This window comes from Nicotiana tabacum, chromosome 3 (assembly GCF_000715075.1).
Source record: "Nicotiana tabacum cultivar K326 chromosome 3, ASM71507v2, whole genome shotgun sequence".
Taxonomy (NCBI): Eukaryota; Viridiplantae; Streptophyta; class Magnoliopsida; order Solanales; family Solanaceae; genus Nicotiana; species Nicotiana tabacum.
This window is the reverse complement of record NC_134082.1, coordinates 116,690,686-116,710,035: the sequence shown is the minus strand read 5'-3', so window position 1 is coordinate 116,710,035 and position 19,350 is coordinate 116,690,686. Positions and strand designations below refer to the sequence as shown.

Sequence of the window (19,350 nt, the reverse complement as noted above, 5' to 3'; positions counted from 1 at the left end):
AAATAACAACAAATAACCAAATACAATCAAAATACAAGTGAGATGATTAATGAAAAAATAATAATCGTTCAAATCAGCAAGCCTTTCAAATGTAGAATGAACAAAAAAATCAGATCGAGGCACCGCATCATATGTTCACATTTCATAAATCACAATCACAATCTTCCTTATATAGCCGTGTGAGCCTTACATATATTTTTTAAAATATTTTTCCTGTAATAATTTCAAGCGCTTTAGCCCCCTTATCTCACCGCGTAGATTCAAGTAATTTCCTTACAAGAAACACACGTATAAATATCACCTTATCTCGGTGCATGCACATCAACCCCTATCCTTACACTGCCGCATGCGCATCAATATTACAACACAATAATCAACTTGCACCATCTGTGCACATATGCCACAATATTACCAAATCAACAATAACAATGTTACCACAACACATAGCCAAGAGATCAACCCTAATGTGTACAGAATGTCAATAAAAACAAAATGAATGAGAAATAACTCAACAAGGTGAGATATTCCATTAACCAACAGTTTCAACCACAACCGGGTTAATAGCTTTCAACAACCACAACTTCAATAACTCAACAATGAAGGTATTTCCATGAAATGACAACTTCAAATCAAATGCATAACTTAGGCTCTACAAGGAAAGAGATAACACGAACTAGCAACTACAAATAAATGCATGAGAATAACTTATCAATGGATGAAATAGCATGCAATAACAACTACCACTAAATGCATATAAGAGTAAACTCGACAAATAAAAAATAGAACATTTAGCAGCCACTTTAGCCAAGGCATGTAAGAATAAACTTGACAGGGAAAGTTAGGACATATAATAGCAACTTCAATTAATTTTATATAAGTATCTTGAGAATCTAAACCGGTCAATTGTTCACATATAAGCCCGTATACACACCACTTCCGGACGGCTCGAATCTTGCCAAAATAACGTAATATCATAAATAAAAGCCATATAAAATAATTTCGGATAATAAAGATTTGATTTTTAACTAAAATCAAAAAGTCAACCAAAAAATTCAACTCCGGGCCCGCACCTCTAGGCTCTTAAACCCTCGATTCTCGAGAAACTCGGTGATCTCAAAGTTTTTCGATGCCTGGTCCGATAAAACTCACAAATTCTGAAGACTCATTCAGATACGAGTTTAGCTATAACAAAATTATTTAATTACGACCTTAAATCGACCTTCAAATCATCAATCTATGTTTTAGAAAGTTTTTACTAAAATCCCTAATTTCTCCAATTCAAATCATTAATCAAACACTAAAATCGAGGTCGAAATTATGAAATAATAACAAATATGAGTAAAAAATACTTACCTTAATCTAAATAATAAAAATTTCCCTACAAAATCACTCAAACCCGAACTTCAAAACCTTGTGAGAAAAAGTAACTAAATTTTAAAATAATAAAAAAATGCATTAGTTATCCCAACTCGAATCAGGTCCTTGATGATCCCGAAACTCACGTTGGATAATTCTAACATGATCCTTGTGAGATTACACATAAGATAGCCTCTTGAATCACCCAATTTTGCTGTAAAATAAGGGAGATATAATGTTTTGATGTTTTAAAAAAAATCTTAAAATTTCAAGCACATAAATGGCATTTTCGTAATTACTTACACTAAAAAAACTACCAATAAGAAAATCTTCGTTTTAGCACCCAAAGCTCATTCGGAACCTTTCGGACACAAACCATATATGCACTTCAATCATAAAATGTGCTACAAACTTGCTCATGTATTCAAAATACCGAAAAGAAGTCATCTTGACCCGATATATTCCATGTCAAACTTTAAAGCCTTAACTAGTTTCTCAACCAATGATCCAAAACACACCCGAGCCCCTCAGGACCCCATCCAATCATACCAACAAGTACAAATACATCATCCAAACAGACCCAAAGCCTCAAAACGCCCACTGATATATCACAACAAAGAATCAAGGCTCAAATCGAATAGAATTTCTCTTAAGTTGTTAGATCTTCATTCTTTCAAAAGAGTGTATGAATCACAATTAAACACTTCAGATTACTTTTAAACATTGCATAGAATTTCAATTCAACTATATAAATCTACCCAAAGTCTCGAAACAACAATTGGAGTCCAACAACATCAAAGTCAACTCTCGGCCAAACTCATGAACTCATAACTTTCGGCATAGAGTGTCAAATTTTTCTAGGAACCTCCGAAACCAAATCCAAACATATGTACAAGTCCAAAATCATCATACGGACCTATTGCAATAATCAAAATCCGATAGCGAGTCCGTTTACCCAAAAGTCAATCCCTGATCAACTCTTCCAACTTAAGCTTCTAAGACGAGAATCATTCTTCGAAATCAAACCCGAACTCCTCGAAAATTGAAACCAACTATTCACACAAGTCAAAATACATAATATAAAGCTACTCAAAGTCTTAAACAACCGAACGGAACACTAAAGCTCTAAACGACCGGTCCGGTCATTACAAAATAGCATGTGATATTTGGGGATTTTAAATTGATATTTTATTCAAAGATCACATTATTTATTGGTTCTTATTCCGTCGTTACTATTGTATTTCATGTCTATTTTACGATTCATGCTCTTTATTTATTGACCTTTAGTAAGTGTTGATATCGACTCCTTGTCATTACCTCTTCGAGACAGTGTATTTCATGTCTATTTACTATTTATGTCTATTTTATTTCAGACAGTATTTGCATTGCTTTTTTATATTCTACTATATTGCTCATGCACTTGTGACACTGAGTTTTGAGAATTTTTAGTAGATATTTATAATTTGTCTGTTAATATCACCATTTCACTCTTATGTTTCACTTATGCTTTATATCACCATGACTTTCTATACTTAGTCTCTTCAATAATAAATTCATAATTTTAAAAGAAATAAAAATGTATAATTAAATGGATTAGTCCACGGTAGGCTATCCTAACAGTGACGATGGGCGTCATTACGACCTATGACGAGAACTGGGTCATGACACAAAAAGTATCAAATAGGAAAATAAGACTCTAATACTTAAAACAACCAGCGTGGCATTACATATCTTAGGTAAAACACCGCCAAATTTAACCTTTTGATTTCTTATTTTATGTATTAAAATCCATGAATTTTCATGATATATAATCAAAACCAATTAATATCACATACGCTCAAGATGTAAGTGAAACTCTTTTCAAAAACCGCATCAATTCGAGCTACTTAGCTCCAAAATGGCTAAATGATCTCACAAAACAAAATGGGAATATTTATACCCATGGCAGAAATCATTGAACGGATCCGTGGCGGTATCTGTGCCATAGGTCATGTGGCAGGTCGGTGCAATTCTGCTGCAACCTTTTCTTCTATTCCTGTATAGTGTATAAAATTTCTCGAATGCGTAGAAATTCACTTGAGCCCCTCGGAATCCTTTTAAATTATTCCAATAAATCCAAATACCTTATCCGAACCTAGTCAATGGCTCCAAGCACCAAGCAAAGTACAACAAGCAAAAATAAAAACTCAAGTCAAAATCATCCTAATAAGTCCAAATACCTTATACCGACCTATTCAATGGCTTAAAGTACGAAGCAAAGTACAACAAGCAAAAATAAAAACTCAAGTCAAAGTTAAGAATTCAAAAAGTTTCAGTTTTTATGCAATTGTCGAAATGCCATGAGCCCCTCAGGACCTAATCTGTATCCTGGATCATGTTCAAGTTTAAATACATCATATAAACTTCTTTGTAGCTTCAAAATATGAACCAAATCTATATTACTTAAATCGAAGGGTAAGGTTGCTATTTTAACTTTTTAACCTTCCAAATGGAAAATAGTATTCCAAATCTTTCCCGAACTCTTCGGCGTCAGAAACGCCTGCATCCACAAGTTATAAAATGCTAAATGAACCTACGAGAAGTCATTCTAGTCCCTTAAATTGGAAATGATGCTACACCAAATTCACAAAGAAAGTAAGGGTGGAAAAAAATACCTATTTTCATGTGACGACATCTATGATTGTAAAATTCAAAAATAAACAGTTGTAACAATGATGTTCAATTTCTTTTGACAGTTTTAGATTGTGGTGCTTTGAAAACTTCATTCGAGTCTTCTTTTGTTAGTTTATTTATTCAAAATGAGTAACCGGTTCAAAGAGGAGAAATCATGATGTTGGCACAATTCTTTTCCACCCTTACATTCTTTTGCAATTATTGTAGCATCATTTTTTAAAAAAATTAGATTGGTGAACTTCCCTTTCTCATTCTTATAAATTATATTATAAAATGCCGAAACAACCGAGCTTACATATATTGTGTTTTTAGTCAACCTTTTGCCGTGCCAAGAACAATAAGGCAATGATGACTTAACATTATTAATACTCCATCTGTTCCAGTTTATGTGAACTTATTTCCTTTTTGGTCTGTTCCAAAAAGAATGAACCCTTTCTAAATTTGGTAACAATTTAGCTTAAAGTTACAACTATACCCTTAATGAGAAGCTTTTATAACCACACAAATACTCTGGGCCCCATTTGGACTTGTTTAGGACCACAAATTCCAAAAATCTTCATTTTTTTCTTAAACTCCGTGTCCAGTCAAATAGGTTCACATAAATTGGAACATAGGGAGTATTATAAACCGTCTTTTAGCGTAGACAATGAAATTTCAGTTATAATGGGTTTTCATTTATTTGATACTAGATCCTTTTTTAATCGGATGATTAAATGGATATAAAAAACATGAGTAAAATGGATTTTATTATTAAAAAATAAATTTTTAACATGACATAGTATGTCAAATTTTATTTTCTAAATACAACAACAACAACAACAACCCAGTATAATCCCACTTAGTGGGATCTGGGGAGGGTAGTGTGTATGCAGACCTTACCCCTACCCTAGGATAGAGAGACTGTTTCCAAATAGACCCCGGCATCAAATTTTATTTTCTAAATAAAAAATTAATAATTTGATCACCCTATTATAAAAAAAAGTGACTTTGGTTTGTTATTTTCATAAATTGAGTGATTATCCAAGAAACTACCTCAACTGTTTAGTATCTCAATTGCCAAACTAATAGTTGTTCTCACGCAACCTGATTAGTATTTAATTAGTGTCTCAAATGTCAAATTCGATTTTGTCCACACGGTTTAGCATAATCTTTAACTGCAGCACGTAATACAAAGTAGAACTTGACTTCTTGAAAAACAATGGAAGGACTCTCTATAAATAACTTAAGGGAACATAAGATCTATTAATGCACGATATATTCAAATATAGCATAAGAATTAAGAATGTCTTCCAGTGAGTCAAAGCTTCCTTTACGAGATATCCCAGGTGATTATGGGTTGCCTTTTTTGGGGGCAATTAAGGATCGATTCGACTTCCATTACAATCAAGGCACTGATGGCTTCTTCAGGTCTCGCATGCAAAGTTACAAATCCACTGTCTACAGAGCCAACGTGCCTCCTGGTCCTTTCAACGCTCCTAAATCTAAAGCCATTGTCCTTGTGGACGCTGTTAGTTTCCCCATTCTTTTCGACAATTCTAAAGTCGATAAGACGAACTATTTTGATGGCACATTCATGCCTTCCACTGATTTCACTGGCGGTTACCGTTTGTGTCCTTTTCTTGACACTTCTGAGCCCAAACATGCCACACTAAAAGGACTTTTCTTGTCCACATTAGCAAACCTGCACAACAGATTCATACCCTTGTTTCTTAGCTCAATGTCTGAGCTATTTACCCATCTTGAACATGAATTGTCAGATAAAGGAGAAGCATACTTCAATACCCTCAGTGATGACATGGCATTTGACTTCCTCTTTCGTTTGTTTTGTGAGAAAAGTCCTTCTGAAACAAGTCTGGGCTCTGATGGGCCCACCTTTCTAAACAAATGGGTGTTCTTTCAGTTAGCTCCATTGATTTCTCTAGGCCTTAAACATGTACCCAACTTCATAGAAGATTTGGTTTTGCACACTTTCCCTCTACCGTTTTTCCCTTTAAAATCTGATTATAAAAAAATATTTGATGTCTTTTACAAGTCCATGGGGTCTATTCTAGATGAAGCTGAGAAGCTTGGACTGAAAAGAGATGAAGCATGCCATAACTTTATTTTTTTAGCAGGGTTCAATTCTTATGGTGGCATGAAAGTTTTCTTCCCAGCTTTGATCAGGTGGGTTGGAGCAGCAGGAGAGAGTTTACACCGTCGTCTCACCGATGAAATCAGGACCGCTGTTAAAGAAGAAGGTGGGGTCACCTTTTCAGCATTGAATAGGATGAGTCTGACAAAGTCTGTGGTGTATGAGACACTAAGAATAGAGCCCCCAGTTCCGTTTCAAACTGCAAAAGGCCAGAGAAGATGTCATCATCCATAGCCATGATTCATCATTCTTGATCAAGAAAGATGAAATAATATTTGGGTATCAGCCATTGGCCACAAAGGACCCTATGATATTTGATAACTCTGAGGAGTTTATTGCAGATAGATTTGTGGGCGATAAAGAGGAATTGATAAAGTATGTGTACTGGTCAAATGGTAAAGAGTCAGATGATTCAACAGTAGATGATAAACAATGTCCTGGTAAGAATCTGGTGGTGCTCTTGGGAAGGTTAATGTTGGTAGAGTTTTTCCTGCGTTATGATACTTTTGAGATCGAATTTGGAAGGCTGCTGCTTGGTTCCAAGGTGACTTTCAAGTCAGTAACCAAGGCGACATCATAAATTATCTTTTGCTTTACGCTGGATCAGCTGTTGTGACTTCATGTTAAATCGATTTATTAATATGTTTTAATGTTAGCATATGTACTTTAACAACTATAGTTGTTGATGTCATTTTAAATTGGTTTGTAAGTGATAAAATCAAGTAAATATGCTGTATATATACCATGAATAAGTATTGTCTTTCTGTTGGGCTGTTTCTGTTACTACTGCTGTATATTTACCTATAGATGCTACTATGTCTATGCAACTAGTGGCTTCCACTTAGCAGAACTGAGCATGAAGTTTGAGTGCCATGCTAGAGTCAACTGTTTAACCAAAAATTGGGATTTTGGTCAAAGCTTATTTTAGAAGAACTCGGTTACTGATAATCAAATAGAAATAAGAATAATTGAAAAATAATAACTGAATATAATGCAAAGTAAACCAATGTATTCCAATAGTATTTCGTGTCCTTATAAATGATCAGTCTTCTCCTTTTATAGTTATCTTTAGGTAATACGTTTTGTTTCTGCCATAATAGAGCCATTATTGACAATTAATGGCATTTAATGGCCTGTAACGTTACAATTGGTAATCATATTTGATTCACTACAGATTCCTTAACGTTTTTCGTATTTAATGCCAATAATACGTATCTATACCTCTTTTACTATCAGATTCATTCTCTTTAATCATAAAGAGGTTCGAGCGTCTATCTTTCTGAATATCTGTCTGTGCCTATTGAAGCTCGTGCCTCTTTGATCATTCTTTGTCACCTATCCTCCTTTGACTGGTCCACGTGTCATGACATATCATCTTATAATAAATTCCATATATGAACTTAATTTTTCCCAATACAGATAGTCCCCCCCCCCTTTACTTGCCATTTATTCATCAATAGAATATTTGAGAAGTGGATCTCATTAAAGCGAGAATATTTGCCGCCACTAACTCTTCCCTGGAACTGATATTTCATCTGTCACTTTCATTTAATGTTAGTGACATGTGGCGTCTCCCGGTTAGCTCTGCAATCTTTCAGCGTCTTTTAAGGTTTTTTAACGGATCACCAATTACGAAACCATAGTTCTCATAATGACATTTCCATCATTGCATCTTTTCCTTTGACGGTTGCTTATAAATATAATTTTTTACCTTTGTCTTTTTCACAAAAGTTTAGAGTATTCAATTCTAATTTTCTTCTTCCTCGTACTACTATGTCTTCTTCAAACCCTAACCCTTGGAGAGTCCCCATTGTTGACAACCTTCCTCTTGCTCCTGTTAGAAGTAGAAGAAGGGGAAGGCTTCGTAGTCTAGGGTCTTCTTCATCACGAGACCTCTTTATTCCTTCATCGAGTTCTACTCCACCTTCTAGAACCAGGGGTTCACTTTCTCAAAGATCTTCATCTAGGACTAAAGAACCCACTGAACCTCTTCGTGAACCTTTAGTGGATGAAATTGTTCCTGCAGAACTATCTTTCTACAATGATAGAGAATCCATCAGAAACCAACTGTCTTCATTAGATCGTGTTGACATCTACCTAACTCAAATTACTGAAGGCCTGATTTCTGTAGTTTGTAGAGACTGCCATTGGAGTAATGACTTCTCCATTATAATCCCCAATGCGAACCAAAGAATCACCTCTTATTTAACTGGGTTTTCTTTTGTTTATACATACCCTTTCACGTTGGGTTTTAAACTTGCTATTGACCCTGTTATCCTTGAATTCTGTCACTTTTTCAATGTTTGCTTAAGACAAATTGCCCCTATCGTGTGGAGGGCTGTTGCTTGCTTGCGGCATTTGGCCAACATGGCTGGTATGACTTTTATATTTTTTCATTTAATCCATCTCTATTCTCCCAAACTCTTTCGCCAAGGAATCTTTACTTTAGTAGCAAGAAGTAAAAGAGTTCTGGTTAGACCAGAAAACGATAAAGACCGTGGGTGGTATGCCAGGTTCGTCGCTGCCCCCACCATTGGTTTAGTGGGTAAAGAGAATGTTCCCTTCCCTAAGAAGGGGAATTTTGCACGTGAGTTTTCTTCTTAATAACTTTCTCATTCCTTTTTCTCAATTTTGATGGTCGTCATTTTAATTTCCTCTTCCTTTTCAGTAACCATGGGGGTTGTCGATGAAACTCCCAACTTTCGTGGTTGGGTAGAAAAGCTATTAAATGTTGCTCCGATGGATGGTAGGTCCTGGAAAAACTATTCTCATCGGTTTGGTTGGAGAGTGAAAACTCACGGTAAATGCTTCTTTCCCTCATATTCTTTGCTTTTCTGTTTACTTCTTTCTTTAGAAATTACTTTGACCCTTCTTGTTGTCAGGGTTTCCTATTTGATGCATAAGTGCTGAGGCCGTCGTAGCTTCCAAAATTTCTTTGGAAAGAGCCCAAGAGATAATTTTGGGTTCTTCATCAAAAAGGAAAGCTATTGTTGATCAAGACTCTGAAGAGGAGGAAGAACAAGACGGGGGTTCTTTGATAAAAAGGCCACGGGCTAGAAGATGCATTATTTCAGATGATGAAGCATCTTTCCCTCATTATATTCCTTCCACTGAGCCTGTTGAAGCCTCGTTGGTGATTTCCGATGATGATACTCCCGCGGTTGCTCATGATTCTGTTGATCAACTTTTTGCTCGTGGGTTCGATAATGAAAATTTGGGTCAAGTTTCTGACGAAGTGCCCCTTGCCTCTTTTTCCATGTCTGTCCCTATGACATTCCATCGCTATAAGTGTAGAATACAAGGAATAAGGACTTCTTCACAAGGCGAACAACTTAATGGGGAGAGCCTCTCCGCTAGGCGGGAGACTGTGACAAAGCTCACATCCGAGCTAGAAGCGGCCAAGGAAAGAGAAAGGATTAGAGATGCTTAATTCCTTAGCATGCAAGCTCAGATCAGAACTCTCCTATCTACTGGAGCTTTTCCGTTGCCCCGGTCTCATGAGTCATCGCCAGAGGCTCGACCTGCACATGATCGTTCCTTCCGTCCTCCCCATAATCGTTCCTCTCGTCCTTCCCGTGGTCGTTCTTCCCATCCTCTACAAGTCCCTTCTCGACACTGTCTTTTAGATGAAAGTTCATCAGACAGTGATGATGATATTGTACAAAACACTCTTTGACTTTTATATACTTTAAACTAGACAAATAGAACCTGTTTTGAACTAGTTGTAATAAATTTTAACTTGGTTTTGGATTTTTATGTTCAATTGAACTTTAATTTGTTAGTTTTAATGTATTTATTGATTGTTGTTGTTGTTGTTGTTGTTGTTGTGTTGTTGCTATTGTTTTATGTTTGCTATTAGGTGTATTGGTATGCTGGCAGGTGGTGTAGCTGCCAAAACAGGCATTTTATGCCAAATTTAAAACCCAGAAAACCGACCAAAGTTGGTCGGTTTCTAATTAAAAAAATATTTTTCTACAAATTACCGAGCAAAGTTGGCCGGTAATCAATAAAAAAATTTACAATTACCGACCAAAGTTGGTCAGTTAATGAACAAGTAATTCCCAGAATTCAACATTACCGACCAACTTTGGTCGGTATTGTTAAATTTTAATTTTTTTAAAAAAATATATATTTTCATTTACCGACCAACTTTGGTCGGTAATTTTTTGAATTTAATAATTAATTAAAAACATAATTTAAATACACTGATCAACTTTGGTCAATAAAATTAAATTATTAAAATATGTTTTCAACCAAAGTTGGTCGGTAAATGTATTAAATTCTTCAGATGGTCGTTTTAACATACCGACCAACCTTGGTCGGTATATTAAAACGACCATCAAAATAGCGCCCAAGCGTGTTTGGACGGGTTTTGGTCGGTAATTAGCCATAACCGATCAACGTTGGTCGATTTTTCTGGTCGGTATTTATCGAATTTCTAGTAGTGTATGTATCATATACCATATTTTTAGAGAATTTTTTTTCTTGAGAGAAAATAATTGTTCACTTACATATTACTAGGACTATATGTTGATTACATACGGGTCAAAAACTACCAACAAAAGAATATAGGAGGGTGCACCCTTTGATTGGGAGGAACGAAGTTGCTCGAGTGTCAAACATTTGCCTTGAAACTGATTATCCTCAATATCTCAAGGGACAAAAACAAAGGACAGAAGACGTTTAAAATGAAATTACTCCTGATGACTAATGGTCAAACTTTAGCAATCAGTTTACTCCTGTTAATATTCTCAAAGAAAAGTAATGTAAAAAAATGGGATAAAGGAAGTTGTCCATAGAATTTGTGTTGTCGTGTCGGGAATTTGTCCTGTTCGTTAGCTCTTTTCATATTTTGGATGTGAGGGGGCTTATTAAGACAACAGCCAGTGGTGCTTTGTAGGAAGAAAAAAAAAGGATTTCATTTGCTCATTCATCTCTAGCAATGAATTGATGTTAATAAGACTCGTCGTGACATAAAAGTTGAGCTTATACTTGGCAAAGTGAGGGTATGCAAAGGTTCATGGAAAAGTGCTTTATTAAAATGTTGAAACACACACTCCAACTATTGGCACACATGCATCATAGTGCTTTAGTTTTTAATGTATTGCATAGTTTTAAGCAATCAACTTTTTTTCTTTTCTTAATGTATCTTATTCCTTGCCTTGTTTTGTCTTTCCACTTACTTTTCTAGTGTTTTCTGAGTAGTATCTTCGCAAGTACTTTAATAAGTTTAATCTCATAGCTTAACAAGTAGTGACAACTGACAACCAGTGATCAAAAAATTGGACTTAAACACGAGAAGCTAATCGACGCATAACTAACTGTAATTCAAAGAGCACAGTGTTATGCCGAGAAAGAGGCAAACCCAAAAATAAAGAAAGTAAAGAACACCAAATTTTAACGTGGAAAACCCTTCAATTCAAAGGAAAAAACCACGGGATCACAAAGATCCAAAAATCTCCACTATAACAATAAAAGGGTTACAAAAGTTCTCCAAATTGGCTACACAATAAGTGCCAAACATGGAGAAACAATAGCAACAAGAGCAACAACAAATTAATTGAAGAAAGAGGAGAATCCACAAAAACGAAGCTGTTGTTCGAGGCTCGAAATCAGATGCTACGGGCCTCCAAATTCGATTCCCACCATTCAAATCAAACACCAAGATGTTACAAACACTCAGTAAAAATTTCAGCCCGATCCAACGGTTAACGAATCGTAAAATATGATTTGAAGTGCCCCACTAGTGGAATTTCACTGGGTCGTTGTTGTTGTTGTTGTTGGTGGTCGAAATAAAAATCTGCAACAAAATAAATACTTTTCTTCTCTCTTCTCTCTTGATGAAAGCTCTCTCAAAAACCACTCTTATATGCTTAAATCTTTCAAAAACTTGTATCAATGAGCATAGAATAATTCTTCAAGGTTATCCTATTTATAGATCATGAGTGGTGCTTTTCCTTAAAGCCAAAACCAACTCTAAATAGGAACAAAAATTGAATCCAATTCCGAATAGGAATAGAAACCAAAGAAGAATAGGATTAGGTCATTGGGCCTTTGGCTGGACAACATGGGCATGTTCCCAACAAACTCCCCCTCCAACCAAGGGGCTAAATATGTCTTCAAGTAGAGGAACTATTGGCAGGCTTCATGCTTGCCAATTTTCTGTAAAATTCATGTTTATCTGCAACCACCACCTTTGTCAGCATATCCGAAGGATTTTCATCAGTGTGTATCTTCTCAACCTCAAATAATTTCTCTCCACGACCATTCTTATCCAATGGTACTTTCTATTTATATGTTTGGTCTTAGAATGAAAAGTAGAGTGCTTAGTGAGACAGATAGCACTCTGATTATCACAAAATAAAATGAACCTTAGCTACACAAAGCCAAGATCATTAATAAACTCCTTCATCCATAATAGTTCTTTGGCACCTTCTATGACAACAATATATTCTGCTTCTGTGATAGATAGAGCTATGCACTTCTGTAGTCTAGATTGCCAAGAAATAGCTCTCCCTGCAAAATTGATCACATAACTAGAATTAGATCTTGAATTATCAAGATTTCCTCCTAAATCAGAGTCTATGTAACAAACAAGTTCAGGCTTGCCATTGCCAAAGCACAACTTCAAATCTGCAGTACCTTTCAAATACCTTAATATCCATTTTACTGCATCCCATTCCAGGATTAGAAAGGAATCTACTAACAGTACCAACGGCATGTGAAATATCTGGTCTAGTGCAAACCATAGCATACATCAAGCTACCAATGTTAGAAGAGTAAGGAATACGAGACATATCCTTTTTCTCTCCATCAGTAGATGGACTCTGACTAATACTTAATTTAAAGTGTTTAGCTAGAGGAGTACTAACCATTTTTGCCTCTGTCATATTGAACCTCTTGAGTACCTTCTCAATGTATTACTTTTGGGACAAAAGTAACTCCTTTCTATCTCTGTGGTGATGTATTTGAATGCCTAATATTTTCTTTGTTGGCCCCAAGTCCTTCATCGCAACCGATTTGTTCAACTGCTTCTTAAGGACTGCAATTCTGGATTTATTCGTGCCAACAATAAGCATGTCATCCACATAAAGTAATAAAATAATAAAATCATCATCAGAGAACTTCTGGAAGAATACACAGTGGTCTGAAGAAGTTTTCTTGTACCCTTGTTCTTGTATGATAGATTCAAACTTCAAATACCATTTCCTTGGAGCTTGTTTCAATCCATATAGGCTCTTTTTTAATTTGCAGACATAATTTTCTTTTCCCTTAGTTACAAAACCCTCAGGTTGCTCCATATAAATCGCCTCATCTAAATTACCATGAAGAAAAGTAGTCTTGATATCCATTTGCTCAACCTCTAAATCTAGACTTGCGGCTAAGCCTAGAACCACATGAATAGAAGGCATCTTCACAACAGGGGAGAAAATTTCATCAAAGGCAACTCCCTTCTTCTGGCCAAAACCTTTAACAACTAACCTCGCCTTGTATCTAGGCGCAGAGGTATGGTTACCTTGCTTTATTCTGAATATCCATTTGTTAGATATAGCTCTCTTACCTCTTGGCAATTTCACTAACTCATATGTGCCATTCTCATGGAGTGACTTCATCTCATCTTCCATGGCTTCGATCCACTGATCTTTGTGAGTATCTTGCATGGCTTCATCATAATTCTCAAGTTCTCCCATGTCAGTCAAAAGCACATACTCATCAGGAGGATAGTGCATGGATTTTTGCTTCTCCCTTATAGATCTTCTAAAAGAGGTTTCAGGAGCATTCGAAGTAGTTACCTGTGCAGGAATTGGTTGCTGATCAACCACAACTTCATCAACTAGAGCATCCATAACATTTACATTATGGTGATCATTTTGATCTTGATCACTACCTCCATCATTGTCTTGGGTTCCTTCATGTGCAATAGGTGCCTTAGCAATTGAAACTGGATCAATATCAACTAAGCTCTCATTACTCTGAGAATCTATCTTCTCAGCTTTGTCAATATATTCAATAGTTTGGTCTTCAAAGAATATTGCATCACGACTTCTAATAAGTTTATTGTCAACTGGATCATAAAAACGATATCAAAATTCATCTTGACCATAACCGATAAAGATGCACTACTTAGTTTTGACATCCAGTTTCGATCTCTCATCTTTAGGAACATGTACACAAGCTTTACACCCAAAAACTCGCAAGTGATCATAAGAAACATCTTTGGCAAACCAAACTCTGTCTGGGATATCACCATCCAAAGCAACAGCAGGAGACAAATTAATAACATAGGCAACAGTGTTAAGTGCTTCTTCCCAAAATGTATTTGGAAGTTTAGCCTCTGAAAGTAAGCATCTAACTCTCTCAACTAGAGTTCTATTCATCCTCTTTACCAAACCATTCAATTGAGGCGTCTTAGGTGGAGTTTTCTGATGACGAATTCCTTGTTCCTTGCAATAGTTACAAAGGGACCACAATATTCACCACCATTGTCAGTGCGAATACATTTTAATTTCTTCCTCATCTGTCTCTCAGCTAAGGCCTGCAATTCTTTAAACACGCCAAGTGCTTAATCTTTAGATTTCAAAAGATACACCCAAAGCTTACGAGAATGATCATCAATGAAGGTCACAAAGTAAAGTGCACCACCTTTTGACTTTACTTTAAAAGGACCACACAAATTAGAATGTAATCAGGCTTTCTTGAGGGAGGATGGCTATGAAAGGAAACCTTTTTCTGTTTGCTAGATAAATAATGGATACCTTTTCAGCTTTGCTTGCTTCAATCCAGAAAACAAACTTTTCTTAGCCAAACACGTAATCCCCCTATCGCTCATATGACTCAATAAATCTAGTGGAAAGTGATACTTTATCAGAATTGTGGCATAGAAGATTGAGTCATTAAGAATAGAGCCATGTGTCACATATAAATAACCAGACTTGACTCCACGAGCCACTACTAACGAGCCCTTAGTGAGCTTCCATTGGCCATTAAAGAGGGCATTATGGTAACCTTCATCGTCTAATCTTCCTGCGAAGATCAAATTGAAAGGAAAGTTTGGAGCATGCTTGACATCTTGAAGAACTAACGTTAAACCATTATTAGTTTTCAAACAAACTGTGCCAACACCAAACACCTTAACTTCACTAGCATTGCCCATCTTTAACACTCTAGAATCAACAGGAGTATAAGATGAGAAAAAATCTTTTCTTGGTGTGACATGTGAGGTAGCTCCAGAATCTACTATCCAGCTAGTCTCATGGGATACCAAATTGATGACGTTTTCGTCATAAGAAAAAAGAAGGTTATATCGAACAATAGCAGCAACATTGTTCTCGTTATTTTCAGCTTTCTTTCCTTCTCTAGAGCAGCAACATTGTTCTCGTTATTTTCAGCTTTTTTTCCTTCTCTAGTGTCTTGATTCAACTTGCGACAAAACATTTGATGTGTCCTTTCTTGCCACAGTGGTTGCATGTAATTTTATAGTATTTGGACCTTGACTTACTTCTACTTTTACCTCTATTCCTTGAGCCTCTTGTTCTATCTCTTCCCCGGTTTTCTGTAACCAAGATATTTGCTTGTGAGGACGAACCCTGAAAATCTTTCTCCTTACTTCCTCGTTCAACACACCACTCTTGCCATATTCCATGGTCACCTTACTTCCAGGAGCTGAATTTGTCAAAGAAACATGAAGAGTTTCTCAAGAGTCTGAGAGAATATTAAGAAGCCAAAGTCCTTGTATTTCATCATCAAAATTAACTCTCATTCCAGACAGCTGATCAAGGGCGCCCTGAAAATCATTTATGTGATCAAGGATAGGGATGTCTTCCTTGTATTTAAAGGTCATCAATTACTTTAGCAGGAACAACTTGTTGTTCCCAATTTTTGAATCATAAAGAGCCTCTAGCTTTTCCCATAATGATCTTGATGTGTCTCGTTCATAATATGGTTGCGAACCATTATCTTCAACCCGTTGGCATATATATCCACATACTTGTTGGTGCTCGAAATCCCAATCTTCATCAAATACACTCTCGGGTTTATGAGCTGCAAAAACGGGTAGATGCATCTTCTTCACGAACAACAAATCTTTCATCTTGCTTCTCGAAACATTATAATTTCTCCCATTTAAACATACCATCTTGCTCATATTCGCCTCCATTCTGTAACAACCCGGATAAATAATCAAGACTCTGATACCACTGTTATGTCGAGAAAGAGGCAAACCGAAAAATAAAGAAAGTAAAGAATACCAAATTTTCATGTGGAAAACCCTTCAAATCGAAGGTAAAAACCACGGGATCACAAAGATCCAAAAAGCTCCACTATAACAATAAGAGGGTTACAAAAGTTCTCCAAATTGGTTACACAACAAGTGCCAAACACGAAGCAACAATAGCAACAAGAGCAACACCAAATCAATTGAAGAAAGAGGAGAATCCACAAAAATTAAGTTGTTGTTAGAGGCTAGAAATCAGATTCTATGGGCCTCCAAATCCGATCTTCACCGTTCAAATCAAACAGATGTTACGAACACTCAGTCAAAATTTCAGCCCGATCCAACAGTTAATAAATTGAAAAACGTGATTTGAAGTTGGCTAGTCGAAATAAAAATTTGCAGCAAAACAAATACTTTTCTTCTCTCTTCTTTCTTGATGAAAGCTCTCTCAAAAACCTCTCTTATGTGCTTAAGTCTTTTAAAGACTTGTATCAATGAGCATAGAATAATTCTTCAAGATTATCCTATTTATAGATCATGAGTGGTGCTTTCCCTTAAAGCCAAAACCAACTCAAAATAGGAACAAAAATCGAATCCAATTCCTAACAGAAATGGAAATCAAAAGAGAATAGGATTATGCCATCGGGCCTTTGGCTGGACAACATGGGCATGTGCCCAGCACACAGTTGACTGACTTCTGATATTTTCATTGCTACAAAGTCATTGGACTCATTACGTAATAGCAGTAACTCACATTGTTGTTTAAATTTTATGAAGAGATTGGCCATGCAATGACCGAGTTCATTTATCTTTGGAAACGTTATGTACATAACAATTTTTCCTCCTTGACTTAAGTTTCGTTACGTTGGACCAACACAACGTGATTAGGCCCAAACCAAGACAGTTACTTGAAGCCCAGAGAGCCTCACTATACTGGACAAAAAGTGTGAGGGATTATCCCAGTAAAAATGACACCAGGTAACCACTCTATCAGGTTGCTGTTTAAGGAATAGCCAATATATCCTGAATTTCAATTTTTCAGTTCAATATTCTTAGTTGTCTTGAAATTAAGATTATTACTTTAAAATATCAGAATAAAATAAATAATAGTTAATCCCGGTATAACATCGCTGAGAATGACTATACGTACACGCCCCATTATCCCAAACCAAGACAGTTTACTCGACGCCGAGCAGCTTTCTGGGATTGGACCGCGGACTACGTCCACCACCTTGGACCAATTCAAATGTATTTTTCCAATTTTTAGTTTATTTATTTCGTACAACTTTAAATTTACGTAATTTTTTAACTTGCGACGTCCAAAAGTGATTGTTCTTGTTTTTATGAGTATGAGCCCGTTTGAATTAGCTAAAAAAGTAACTTTTCAGCAAAAATAACTTTTAAGCCAAAAAATAATAAAGTTGGGGTTGCCTAGCTTATTGCTTTTGGCTTGTTTTAAGTCGTTTTAAATTTATTTTAAGTACTTTTTAACTTTGTCAAACACTTAAAAAGTTAAAAAGAGTTTAAAAACTGATTTGATCAGCTTAAAAGCCAATCCAAACACCCTCTATATTATTGCATGAAACTTAAAAACTTTTAAGAACTTAAATTCGTGTGAGTCTAGAGCTGTCAAAACGGGTCAGCCCAGCCCAATCCAACCAAGCCTCACGGTCTTTTAAATTTGGTGGGCTAGCCCGCTATCTGAATGGGCCTTAAAATGGCAAGCCCAATCAAGCCTAAGAGGGCCGCAGACTAGGACGGGAGACCCTTTATTTTCTTAGAAAAAAATTTCTTCAGATCTTTAAATATTTCTTCGTGACATAATTGCTTAATCATGTGAACAACTTCTGTTTGCTTAGAGCGTACAAGAAGGTTGATACTTGGCAAGGAATTCCGTAATTGAAATGCAAATTTTATACTCTCTTCGTTTTAATTTATGTGAACATATTTCCTTTTTAGTCCGTGCTATTTTCATATTTGAAAACAATTTACTTTATGCAATGATTTATAACCACACAAAATATATGTGTCTCATTTTATACTATAAGTTCAAAACTCTTCTCTCTTTTCTTAAACTTCGTGCCCAGTTAAATAAGTTCACATAAATTGAAACGGGAGGGAATATATCTCTAGCTCTTCTTTTTTAACATTACATGAATATTTTTTTAAATATTTTTTCTTTCAAATTTCTCAGGTTTAGAAATTGCTTCAATAAGTTTATATGTTGAGGTCTTTTAATTTGGATTTAACATCATTTGCTGATTTCATCATTATAGTCCATAAATTTTTTAAAATTTAAGAAATTTTCTAGTATTGTTAATTTTTTTTTCGGGTATTAAAAGTTTATCTTCTCCGATACTGAAGAGCAGTTTAGTAGTTAATAATATACTACCTCCGTTTTAATTTATGTGAACCTATTTTCTTTTTAGCCTGTGCCAAAAAAAATATAACCCATTTTCATATTTGGAAACAATTCACCTTTATGAAATAATTTATAGTTACACAAGTCTTATCTCCACAAGTTTACACCACAAGTTTCAAAGTCTTATCTCTATTTTTTAAATTTCGTGCACAGTCAAATAAATTCACATAAATTGAAACGGAGGGAGTATTAAAGTAATTCAAACTGATCATTGACCACTTAAAGTATTATTCTCCTTTGAAAAAAAATATTACTGGCCACTTAAAACTTTACTAGTTCGTTATTAATTAAGCAAAAGCTTGTCATACTACATGTATATCAAAAATCAAAATTCTAGTTGATATGGAAGGGCAAATGAATAATGTAGGATTGGAAAATGGGGATTATAGTTAATATTTATTTTAGTTTTTACTTTTTTAATTGATATATTCTCTCCGTTTCAATTTATGTGAACCTGTTTGACTGGGCACGGAGTTTAAGAAAAAATGAAGACTTTTGGAGTTTGTGGTACTAGGGGTGTCAATGGTTCGGTTCGGTCGGTTATTTTGTAAATTT

At 35.6% G+C, this 19,350-nt stretch overlaps 1 protein-coding gene across 1 annotated transcript; it reads left to right on the top strand.

The window, feature by feature from the left end:
- Positions 1–5,257: 5,257 nt before the first annotated feature.
- On the top strand, positions 5,258–6,943 carry LOC107772346 (allene oxide synthase 3). The gene is given in 2 exon segments (XM_016591846.2): positions 5,258–6,364; positions 6,366–6,943. Coding segments are annotated over 2 exon segments (1,428 nt in total). The 5' UTR covers positions 5,258–5,311; the 3' UTR covers positions 6,741–6,943.
- The last annotated feature ends 12,407 nt before the right edge of the window (positions 6,944–19,350 follow it).